This window comes from Liolophura sinensis, chromosome 4 (genome assembly GCF_032854445.1).
Source record: "Liolophura sinensis isolate JHLJ2023 chromosome 4, CUHK_Ljap_v2, whole genome shotgun sequence".
Taxonomy (NCBI): domain Eukaryota; kingdom Metazoa; phylum Mollusca; class Polyplacophora; order Chitonida; family Chitonidae; genus Liolophura; species Liolophura sinensis.
In genome coordinates, this window is record NC_088298.1 from 3,589,666 (window position 1) to 3,602,522 (window position 12,857).

Genomic DNA, 12,857 nt, shown 5'->3' on the forward strand with positions numbered 1-12,857 from the left:
AGACGCATAAAGAAAAGTATGGCACGCCGGAATGAACATATTGTCAAGACTTTGAACTTCATACATATGCGCAGAAACCATTTCAAGCGAATACTTAGTATAGGGTAGCCCAATAGCGAACTGTGGGTGGTACGGAATGTCACGTGACGTTGTAAACTATGTCTTGCAACGAATAACCAACCGACAAAGATGAAAATGAATACATTAAGATACTTACAGACCGTTTTTATCAAAGGGTAACATTGGCAGAATTGCACATTATATTTACATCGGCATACATAGCGTACCACCCAGAAGAGCTGTATAGTACACTCATAACGGAATATTGGGCGTACCCACTATCTCATTAGTATATATTACAGGGCGAAATTATTTAGTATGCAGTCATGCTTCATACTTTATGAAGCCCAACCCATGTTGTCCTCACCAGCGGCCGTGGGTTGGGAGGTCTTCCAGCAACCTGCAGATGGTCGTGCTGTCATGCCGTTTCCTCTTTCCATATAATGCTGGCCGCCGTCGTATAAGTGAAATATTGCGATTGATTGAGGCGTAAAACATAGATGAAATAATTAAGGGAATAAGTAAATAAATAAATAAATAAATCAAACTTCATGTAAATGTTTGCTCATGTTGTGACGATTGCAAGTAACATCCGACAGATTTTGCTGTTATAAGCTAGTAAACTTATATTCTTTTCTTGAAGCCCCACGTGGGGTTAAAAATAAATTATTATCAAGACACAAATTCGACCCACTCCGGCACCCAAAGTCTAAGCGTCAAGTCCGACTATTGTAGACTATGCAGGAGCGCTCCAGATCGATGATCCTAGATCCTTTTTCAAAACAACCCAAGAATCAGACTAAGAATAAAATGTATAGTGAGAATTGCAGACAACTGGAATCTCTTTGTGATAAAGTTATAATTAAGCTTGATGCAGCCAAATTTGAAAGGTCAACTGAAGAGACGAAACAGCAGGCATCACAGAGGTGTGTCAATTACAGATGAAAAACCAGGGATTTTTCTCAATCATGCTCTGGCAGCGGTAAAGTATGACACCTAATTTAATGTAATCTCTCCGAACTCTCTTGCAGATGACCTTTTATGACCCCAAATGACCCTAACTTGACTCCGTTTGACCTTTGATTTTGTCCCCATCATGTAATCCAACACGGGTCGGCAACGATTACCTTTTCTGACAAATTATGCATTAGACGAGTACCTTTAATCAGCTCAACTGACGCCTTGGCAGATAAAATCTCACCCACAGGTAACACGCGTTGGGTTTCTCAGGCTTGATTAAAGGGTTGGCTTCATTGTCATCGCGGAAGGATTCTATTTCTTATTCCGTGGTGCATCAGCGAGTCTAGTGCCGCCCAGTGCAAGGTAACCGCGGTGCAAACAAAGTTAACACGTTTATATTTCTCACAAAGTTAAAAACATGCAATTACTTTCATTCTACATATGGCTGAATTGCTTTTCTCTGTACACCAGCGCTCCATCGAGAGCCGATGTCTCATTCTACACTGCATTTGGATAATGACTGAATTTAGGCACCTTGAACATCTCTTGTGCCTTCCTGGCATTATGTAAAGTAAAAGGAAGCTAAAATATGAAGTTAGGTTCATCATCCACACAAATGAAAACTATGCGTAAAAATACTTTCATTTGTTGTTTTTTTTTTTAGATTTTTAAACAGTGTTGAAAGACTTGCAAATATCTGAATACTATGATGGGCTTTATGAGTCATTCTGACTGTATCTAGGAACACTGACGTCACATCAGCTCTATGATGGGCTTTATGACTCATTCTGACTGTATCTAGGAACTCATCTTCTTGGGGATGTCCAATAGAAGGAAAGAATCTTTGAGAACATTGTTTCAATAATCTTTTTCTCATGGGCAAAAATCGTTATTCCCACATTCAATGGCGTTATTAGAGTTGGGAAAAATGCCTCTGACGTCAGAATTCCTAACCTCTGATAGTATGGTCCACACAGGAAGCACACCTTTGAATTCAAATGTGAGAACTCCTTTAACTCTTTTCGCAAAAATCTAAGAAAATAAATGAAAGTATATTTTTACAAAGTTTTAAGTGGTCTGTTTGTGATGCCTACTTCGAATTTTAGAGTTCTTTTCCTTTAAAACTGCAGACTGCTTCTCAGGGCTCTGTCTTGTCTTCTTCTGATTTTATAACATGTTTTTTTTCATATACTTGGAGCGTTCATTAGGTTGATGATTGGCATGCGAATGTCTCTTAAGAGACTCACTGCATATAATCAAATTTTAAGTGTTTTTCCTTGACTGAAAGTGTTATACCAAAACGAGCATGACGCCATACCTAACCCCTGGGTCAGGCTGTAAATATTTGAGCCGTCTTGAGAATTAAAGTGGAGCAAGAAGCGAGGACATCACTAAAGAATCTAAGTATCTTTATCCAACCCAGTCAACCAAAGAAGTGGCATTCCAGGTCAGTTCGTCGAAACAAACATTCCTTTACCAGCCATCGACAACAATGGAGGTTTCCGGGTAAAAATCGCAAGACCAAATTGTTCAACAATGTTCAACACAAACTAAGAAAGTATATATATATATATATATATATATATATATATATATATATATATATATATATATATATATATATATATATATATATATATATATAAGTAAGAAGTTAGGAGGGATTCATGCAAATCTTATCGTCTAAAGCAAGGATTTGTTCCGCACGAGAAACTCCTGTGTAGTAACACAATCGGTAAATTTAGGAAATAAGCAAAAATATTGATTTACTTATTTCAAAGAGGGAATCATGCAAAGAGAAGCAATTAACAATTTTGAATGAATATTTCACTTCTACAACGACGGCCAGATTTAGGGTGGGAGGATACCCAGGGGACTCACGACCATCCGCAGGTTGCTGTCATGGCCTTCCCACATACGGCCTGAGAGGAAGCCAGCATGATATGGACTTGAACTCACAGCGATCACACTGGTTAGAATCTGTGCGTTGAAACGGACATTCGTATACCAGCCTTGGGTCAGTTTGGACCTTCCAGTCAATAATCGTAAGGCCAATTCCCGAAACGACGTTTAAGACAAACTACCAAAGAAATAAGAAAGTACAGGAAGTATGAAAATAGGATGGAATCATGCAAAGAGAAACAGTTTTCAATGAACGTTTCATTTCTACCACGGCGGCCAGCATTATGGTGGGAGAAAACCGGGCAGAGCCCTAGGGAAACCCACGACTATCCGCAGGTTGCTGGAAGATCATCCCAAGTAAGGCCGGAGACGCCGGGACACAGCATGAGGTGTACTTGAATTCACAGCGACCACGTTGATGAGAGGCTCCTGGGTCATTGCGCTGCGCTGGCACGCTAACCACCTCGGTGACGGAGGCCCCCTGTTTCATATAATACGGCAGCTCGGCAAGGAAGCGAATCTTTATTCCCCATATCAGATATTGGAATTGATTTCCTCATTTGCATAAAAATTCAAAACCAAAGACAAGAGAATGGTGAGTAAAACTTAGGACCGACCAAGCAGCGACGACCGTGTAGTATTTTGGTAAAGGATCACTTTTATTGATTGACCTCAGTATTTTATTCGAACTGTTCATGAATATGTAAATGCTTAAAAAGTAACAACTCACACGCCCCCTAGAGTCATGGCTTAAGCAGAATTAGGTAAAATAGAGTAAAACAAAATGTTATGATGGATGTAAAGTGCGATTTATTAGACGTCACTGGTCTAGAATTACCTAAACTGTTGTTCTGTCATCGCTTACATGAAAACAAAATGAGACAATCCAGTGGAGGGCTACTTTTAAGACGAGTTGAGCTTTCCATTCGCACTAATTTTGACAATTAACATTCCTCGGGCTTCACTGCGGAATTTTCGTAACGATTTTAGTACAGTACTTTTCATATACATGCATTTACGAATATGAATTAAGTTTACGTGCAATTAAAATGTGTACTCACCGATCGCCTTTAGTTTGCTCTTGCACTGTTTACTTCATAATGGTTTAACAAGCGATTCGAAAATTGCCCGTTTATTGCATCGTGTGTATAGAGGACACACACAGGCTGTAGAACTGCAGAAGTGAAATACAGTAAAGTGAGTTGTTGTACAACTGTTACGTATGTTACAGCCAGTTACTTCCAATGTGTTTTTGTTTTTTGTTTTTTTTTGTGCTCCAGCTATTCTTTTATTTCCGCACGATTTCATAAGAAGTTTCTTAAATTATTAACATACGAAGCACGAATTAGTCTTAAGATTGCCATTCATATCGCTTTTCAAAGGAACTTATAGATGCCTATAGTTAATTTTTTTATGCACTTCATTTTCTTGTTTTGGTTTAGTTTTTTACGTATGTCATTTCCTTCTTAAACATAAGCACCCTCTTTCTTACAAAGACAATTAAGTTGTCCGATTTTTGCTTTCTCAAATGTCCAACATATTTTTTTGTGTATGATGCAGAAACATGTGCCAAAGGAAAAGGTCGTTTATTCTGCAAAGGGAAGTGTAAATGTATACGTCATGTCAATTCGCTCATCAATTTCACGCGACAGTTTGAGTATTTAGTAAGTGACAAAAACACAAGCAGTCTATTATCAGTCATCCGCAGCTGGTCTTCATTATTTCTCACTTGGCTGTAGCCCTACGTTGTGGCCATTATACACCTCCAAGTCACGTATAGCAGACAAACAGGTTAGAACGCCATTCTTGCAATATTCCAGAAATTTTACGAGTCCATACATGAAAACGAGTGGGTATAAATGTACGCTTCTGACTGACTGAAATTTGTCGTCTTTGAAAATTTCAAACGGCCGTTTCTTGCTCCTTGTTTGTTTCATCTCCCCAGTACACGAGGATGACACTAGCCTTGCGAGCTGCTCGCACAATATCGTCTCTCAGACGTCTTCAAACGATAACAGAAAATTTTGTCAATCCTTGGATTTTAAGAGGAAAGATTTTAACATTCCTCGCGACGGAATCGTCTCGCGGTTATATGGGGAATCCCCCACTTCAAAGCCATGCCACGCGGAACATCTGGTCCGCCATATTGGATTGATTTACCGACCAAGCGTACAGAGCGTTATATATCAGCTGTGTTCACAATCTGTGCCTTGATAAAAGTCATACATTTGTGTGGTCGCAGAGCGGATTGCCTTTGTAGATATACATAAAAATAATGATTAAATCTTTTTCCTCTATACATGACAAAGATTACGCAGTTAAAGTAATAAGCAATAAGAATTAGAAAAGTGAGATGTAAGAAATAAAATCTTCTTAACTTTCTGTTTCAATTTCCATTTGTTAAAGTTCTTTTCAAAGAATATTTAGGTAAATGTCAAAACTAATCACAAAAAATTTTTCCATAGCTAGAAGAGAAATTGTTGCATAGAGGACGTGCTGCAACATTCATTCAAAAATCCACAAAATCTTGGGGTGATTAACGATAAACGTCCTCATAGACGGACTTCAAAGATTGATTCTTCATTGGGCATGGAAACAAGCGCACAATCAGTGTCAGAGAGGCCGTATTTCACCGGTTACCTGTGATCACCTGCCAATTACCACACTGTCGTCGCTGCTCGGGTTTTAACTACATATGCAGAACAGTAACAGCCTCTTAAGTCAAATATATAAGGTGCTAGACTGTAAATTTATCAATAGCCTATCTGCCTGATTGATTTGAATTAATTGATCAAAACAAATTTAAATATCTCGTTGATTTAAGTTTCCTGAGTTTTCACTTAGTATGAAAAAATGTTTTAAAGGAATAATGAAAAAATATTCTTGCAGACAATTACATCATCATTTTTAGGGGGAATAAAATTGGGTGCTCCTAATGTTCTAGTGTTAATTTGAGCAGACAATACAGCCTTGCACGGTTAATTGGCCTCAGTCAAACAAAACGGAATGTAATTAATTCGATCTGAGGACTACAACCGTCAATTTAAGCGTCATATAAGACATTCACATACCACTCGTGGACAACGAAAATGCGAAATTCGATAATCGTAACATACTTCCTCCCACCATTCTGCTGGCCGCTCTTGTAAAAGTTAAATATTCTTGAGTACGTCGTAAAACAACAGTTAAATAATAGAACAACAAATAAATATGAATAGAAAACAAACCTGATAACATGTACACCAGAAGCAGTCGTCAATTTTTACAGATGTGCGGAGGACAGATTATATTTCAAGCGTGACATAAAATCTAAATTTCAAACCGGTTGATCCAGTATCTCAATCGCGCTTTGGTTGTAACGTGTTGATCCAGTATCTCAATCGCACTGTGTGTGTAACATGTTGATTTAGTACCTCAATCGCGCTTTGGTTGTATCATTTTGATCCATTATCTCAATCGCACTGTGTGTGTAACATGTTGATTTAGTACCTCAATCGCGCTTTGGTTGTAACGTGTTGATCCAGTATCTCAATCGCGCTTTGGTTGTAACGTGTTGATCCAGTATCTCGATCGCGCTTTGGTTGTAACATGTTGATCCAGTACCTCAATCGCGCTTTGATTGTAACATGTTGATCCATTATCTCAGTCGCGCTTTGATTGTAACATGTTTATCCAGTATCTCATTCGCGCTTTGATTATAAGATGTTGATCCATTATCTCAATCGCGCTTTGATTGTAACATGTTTATCCAGTATCTCAATCGCGCTTTGGTTGTAACATGCTGATCCAGTATCTCATTCGCGCTTTGATTGTAACATGTTGATCTAGTATCTCATTCGCGCTTTGAATGCAACATGTTGATCCATTATCTTAATTGCGCTTTGATTGTAACATGTTTATCCAGTATCTCATTCGCGCTTTGAATGCAACATGTTGATCCATTATCTTAATTGCGCTTTGATTGTAACATGTTTATCCAGTATCTCAATCGCGCTTTGGTTGTAACATGTTGATCCATTATCTTAATTGCGCTTTGATTGTAACGTGTTGATCCAGTATCTCGATCGCGCTTTGGTTGTAACATGTTGATCCAGTACCTCAATCGCGCTTTGATTGTAACATGTTTATCCATTATCTCAAACGCGCGTTGATTATAACATGTTCATCCAGTATCTCATTCGCGCTTTGAATGTAACATGTTGATCGATTATCTCAATCGCGCTTTGATTGTAACATTTTTCTCCAGTATCTCAATCGCGCTTTGATTGTAACATGTTGATGGAATGCACTGCTCCGTTTTTCACCAGTCGCTCCAAAAACATGCGAATTCTGCTGTTTAGAAGCCAGCCTATGACGAATGCCTCTATCTCAAAGCCCCAAATCATAAGATTACCCTGGGAGGATTGCCGAATTGAATAACAGCGGTGAAGAGCAAAGGCTGGCGATTGTCCGGGCTTCTTAGGGGATAAATCGAGAGTCAAACATGGCACTCAGTCGCCTTAAAACCCGCAACAAAGGATGAGACGATCTCGGACTATTCGATTCCTTTTGAGGGTGTAAAGCTTTTCCACATTCCCTCTCTCCGTTTTATGTCCTATATTCGCCTTTTGATTCAAACCCCCATTTTCACGCCTCGATTGTACAGTAAGACATTCCAATTCACATGGATATGACAGCGGGTTTTTAACCGGGCGAGTTTTCTACACAAAATTGTTTCTTCGTTCAGTGAAAATTGAAAAACGTATAGGACACTGGATATGATATTTGTTTTGGAAACATAACTTCGAGTGCAGAGAACTGGAGGATCCTCTTCGTCTAACAACAAAATGACGGGACAACAATTTGATCTGTAAACCTCAATGCGGTGAGAGGCTACAGTGAGAGCACGCCAAAGCAGTAGCAACCCCTTTCTGTTACCTGTGGCGATCTCGGCAAAACCATACTACCGCCAAGCCAGTCAAACGTTGAAAACGACCGCGAGCCAAATGCTGTGGTTATTATAGCGGTTTTGAGGTTAACATGAGAGGGTTCTAACTTTCCTCTATCTGAGCCAAATAAAAACAGCTGCTCGATTTACAACATACATGCACAGTGGGGACTAGACTATATTCATTCATTTATCCGGAAAATACAGATACTCTATAAATTTAGCCACAGCTACGTCGACAAAATAAATACGTCCCTAGTACCCCTCTACTAAGCTGATAAAACTTGTTCCCAATCCCCTTGCTCATTACAATACAATATTTCTGTTCATTTCAAACCCCCTGTGAGTGGACGGCAAAATACTTCACTTATTTAAGCAGCCAAACAACACAACATACTATCTCAATTTCAGCAAGAAAAAGTCTCAATGAGAAAATAATACAATATACTCCACAAATTTCAACAACAACATTTTTCTCAAAAGAAAACAGAGTAATTTACTGACTGAACAGTAAACTCATTATGAGAAGGTACCCAAAGTTTTACTAATTCCCTCTCCGAGACGATAACAGAATACTCCACAAATTTTAACATTATCTGTCTGAGACGTCAGCAGGATATTTCACAAATTTTAAGATCATTTGTGAGAGAAGATAACAGAATACTCCCCAAATTTTAACACCACGCATCTGTCAGAGACGATAACAGAACATTCCACAAATTTTAACATTATCTGTCAGGGACGATAACAGAATATTCCAAATATTTTAACATCATCTTTCAGTGGCGATAACAGAATACTCCACAAATTTTAACATCACGCATCTGTCAGAGACGATAAAAGAACATTCCACAAATTTTAACATCATCTGTCAGAGACGATAACAGAATACTCTACAAATTTTAACATCATCTGTCAGAGGTGATAAAAGAATATTTCACAAATTTTAACATCATCTGTCCGAGGCGATAACAGAACATTCCACAAAGTTTAACATCATCTGTCAGAGATGATAAAAAGAATATTTCACAAATTTTAACATCATCTGTCCGAGGCGATAACAGAACACTCCACAAATTTTAACATCATCTGTCCGAGGCGATAACAGAACACTCCACAAAGTTTAACATCATCTGTCAAAGATGATAACAGAATATTTCACAAATTTTAACATCATCTGTCCGAGACAATAACAGAATATTCCACAAATGTCAACAGTAAACTCTATAAATAAGAAAATAACAACATATACTCTGAAGATTTCAATTGCAACTTATTGAAGATAAAAATGCACATTAGAAAAGTTCAACTAAGCTCTGGTTGAGAATATAACATAATCTGCTACCGTACACAAGTTTCAACACCTAGGATCGCAGAACCATTTATGTAAATTCTGTTAAGATAAGCACAAAAGCACTGGCAAATGCATGCATGGCCGATTGTTCAACAAAAAGCAGACCAGCTATATTAAACACAACGGGAAGTTTCTGAAGAAAAACATGGTCTTATCTGTCCACCACATATTATTTGCTGCAGTAGTCACAACCTAGAGTATTATTTAGCTGTGTTGTTGTAGTGGCACAGTTTAATCCATAGTGGCTTTAATCGGCCTCCGTACTTTCACACAAGCACGCAATGTACAACGTTATTTGATTAATTTCTGCTCACTTAAAGCCCTGTTATCAAGACAGCTGAGTGGTTGTAACTGACTTTCGTACTTCATACAAACACGCAATATTCAAAGTGCTTGGATCTGTTCCACGTGCACACCTAAAGGCTGTGTTGTCATTGTATCGTTGAATTACATAGTGGTTGTAACTGGCTTTCGTACTTCATACAAACACGCAATATTTAAAGTGCTTGGATCTGTTCCACGTGCATACCTAAAAGTTGTGCTGCCATTGTATCGCTGAATAACATACTGGTTGTACCTGGCTTTCGTACTGCCATATAAATATAATATCTTTTATATAATAAAGACGTACACCATTAAGACACATGAAAATACAATGTTCGAAATTCTTTGACAAATTCCTGCTCACCGCCTGCAGTCGTGATAGTTGAATGAATAGTGGTTTTAATCGTCTTCCGTACTTTCATATAAACACGCAATATTCAAAGTTCTTTGATCAATTCGTCCGTACTTAAAAGCTGACAATTAAATAAAAACGTATGTCGACACGCGAGCTTTGCACTGAGAATCAAGACTTTATTCTGACCTTACAAGACCACCATAGTTGAGCTGAGACTCTCAGTAATGTATCTCTATAGTGCATGAGTGACGAAAGCACATTAGATCCGTGTTAAACAGCCGAATTACTACCTTCCAGTTGACTGAACCGCAAATTAAATAAGTCCCAATTGACTGATAATCCCATCATCCTGTCACGCAATGGGAGACCGTAAATGCCTTAATCCCTACCTCTCACCCCCTTACCCCCATTCCCCACCCCCTTTTCCTGGTGGTTGGCCTCCGGTAAGGGTTGGAAAGCGCACTGTAGCGCAACTGATTGAACAAGTTTCGGAACCATCCTATCACACTGCCAAGACGTACCCGTCGCTCTGAACTCTCACGTGTTGAGGGCAGGAAAGGCCATTACCCAATCACTGAACAGGACACAAAAAATTATGTAACGGAGGATTGCATTCGCTGAAAAGCGCCTTGTAATTATCTATTTGAACCACGAATTCTACATACTTAAATTAAACTTCTTTCGTGTTTTATTTACAGTAGACATTTTCTTATCTTGCTTTATCAAGTTCACAGCAACGTAATCGTAACCTAACTCAAACCGACAAAAGTGATAAAATCTTGTCAACAAGAGTTCACCATGCCATAAAGTTTTCCCAACATGTTTATAAGCAATTTAAAACCCGCACAATTCTTGGGTTTGTTGCTGTTGTGATAAATTTAAAATATTTGTCTGTGTTTATACCACATGCTGGCAGCGTGCAAACTTTTCATCCATCATGAGGGTAACCGTATTTACAATTTACCGTAGAGCGAATTAGCTGATGAACCAGCATGGCTTAAAAGTAACACAGCAGCGTTACAAGGATCTGTTTTGGAATACACCGAGTCGGCATTATTGACAGCCAAAAGGATTTTAACAATTTTTAAACCCGATACACATCTTTCTTGTAATGGCAAGACATATTTTGACAACAACGTTCAATATAATAAGACTTACAATGTAGAGTGTAAAACAGGAGCTGCGACGACAGTGTGCTAATTGGAAAATTGGTAACCAAGGAAACAGGGCCCCTTGCAAATTTACCTGAGTAAAAATTTACCTCAAAAAAACCACAGAACTAAAAAAAATATATAAAGTAATAAATTATGTAAAGTATGTATCTAAATCATGAACCATCCTAGTTTCATTGTAAGCTGTCGTTATTCAAAAACTAACACAGTTTTGTTATTACATGCCTGAAAAAAACTCTGGACTTAAAATCCGCAGCAGAACAACCCAGAGCTGGATTCAATCCCGTGGCCTCACTGAGGAGGGCATATGAGCTGACACCAAATCAACATCTATAGACCTCCGAGACCAGACATGACAAGGATCGGCCGCTACATTTCTGGCTGCTTACTGAATAATACTGGCAATCAATGCGTCATATGGGCACTTGCATTGCTTTCATGTTATTGTTGATTAAATTTGATGACAACACAGCATTTTGAGAAATTCCACACAACTGCGGTCTGGTATAAGGCATTTAACATCACTGCACTTTTTCTACCTAATTCTGCTAAATCGATGGCGCTAGAGGGCGTGTACATTACTACTATTTGAGCACTTGCATGAACAGTTCGAATAAAACCCTAACTAATGTATATCGACAAGAGACTGTATTTCACCGGTTACGAGTGACCATCTGTCAGTTATCCTATTGTCGTCGCCGCTCTGGTTTTACTTTCTATGTCGTAGCCGTATTTCACCGGTTACGTGTGACCATTTGCCATCCATCACACTGTAGTCGCTGCTCTGGTTTTAGTCTCTGTACTTTTTTATCGTTTATTTTGTATATTCCTGAAAGATCAATACAACCATGATCCATGATCCCTGGTGCTTTAGAAATGAAGAAGAGGCTAACTAAATAGCTGTTACTTACATAAACTGGTGCTATTACCATATGCAAGTTTGGTTGGTGTTGAATAAAAGGAAAACTCTTCTGACAACATAACACCTGCTGAAGGTGCATGCTGTACGATTTATAATACAAACCTTTAGTAGATGAGAACGGAGTACAAACACATGTATTAAATAACCGACGGAGTGTGAAATTTAAGTATTTATATTTTGGGTCACATAAAGCGGTAAAATGTAACACAAATGAGAGCTTTATGAAAAAATTCTTTTGCTCTTATTAAATATTTCTGTTACGCACAGTGTACTTTCTAGCCCTAACTGATATCCAGCAATCTTTCACCTTCATTTGATATAGGGTTTCCCTCGCACTATGCCCGGTTTCCTCCCACCATAATGCTGGCCGCCATTGTATAAGTGAAATATTCATGAGTACGGTGTAAAACACCAATGAAATAAATAAATAAATCATTTATATATATATGCTATATACAGTGGGCTTTATATGAGCAACCTTGATATCAAACATTCTTTTGCTTTTATTGAGTATATCAGTTATACGGTGGGCTTAACGACCATACTGATATCAAACATATTTTTGCCTTTATTAACTCTTTCTGTTATATGGTGGGCTTTGTGGACTATATTAATATCAAGAATTCTTTCGCCTTTATTAAGGAGGTGCTGTCAGATATTCACTGGATTTATGAACCATACTGACGTAATCAGACAAGCATTTCTTCCTAGGATACATCTTCAGATACAGTCATTTTCAGAAAACAAAATTTTATTCAGGTGACACTCTCTGGCTTTCGAGAATTGTTTGTCTTTAATGGTTTTTTCCTTACACTGTTTGAAGGAAATTTTTGTGAATATCGACAAGAGGTCGTATTTCATTAGAGTGGTGTGACCATTTG

General features: G+C 38.3%; 1 protein-coding gene across 1 annotated transcript in view; it reads right to left on the reverse strand.

Annotated features, from left to right (window-relative positions):
- Positions 1-10,380, reverse strand: part of LOC135464881 (thrombospondin-type laminin G domain and EAR repeat-containing protein-like) — a 50,567-nt gene extending 40,187 nt beyond the window's left edge. Inside the window, 1 exon segment of the mRNA XM_064742450.1 lies at positions 10,272-10,380. Coding sequence (XP_064598520.1) covers positions 10,272-10,380 — 109 coding nt within the window.
- Between the last annotated feature and the right edge of the window lie 2,477 nt (positions 10,381-12,857).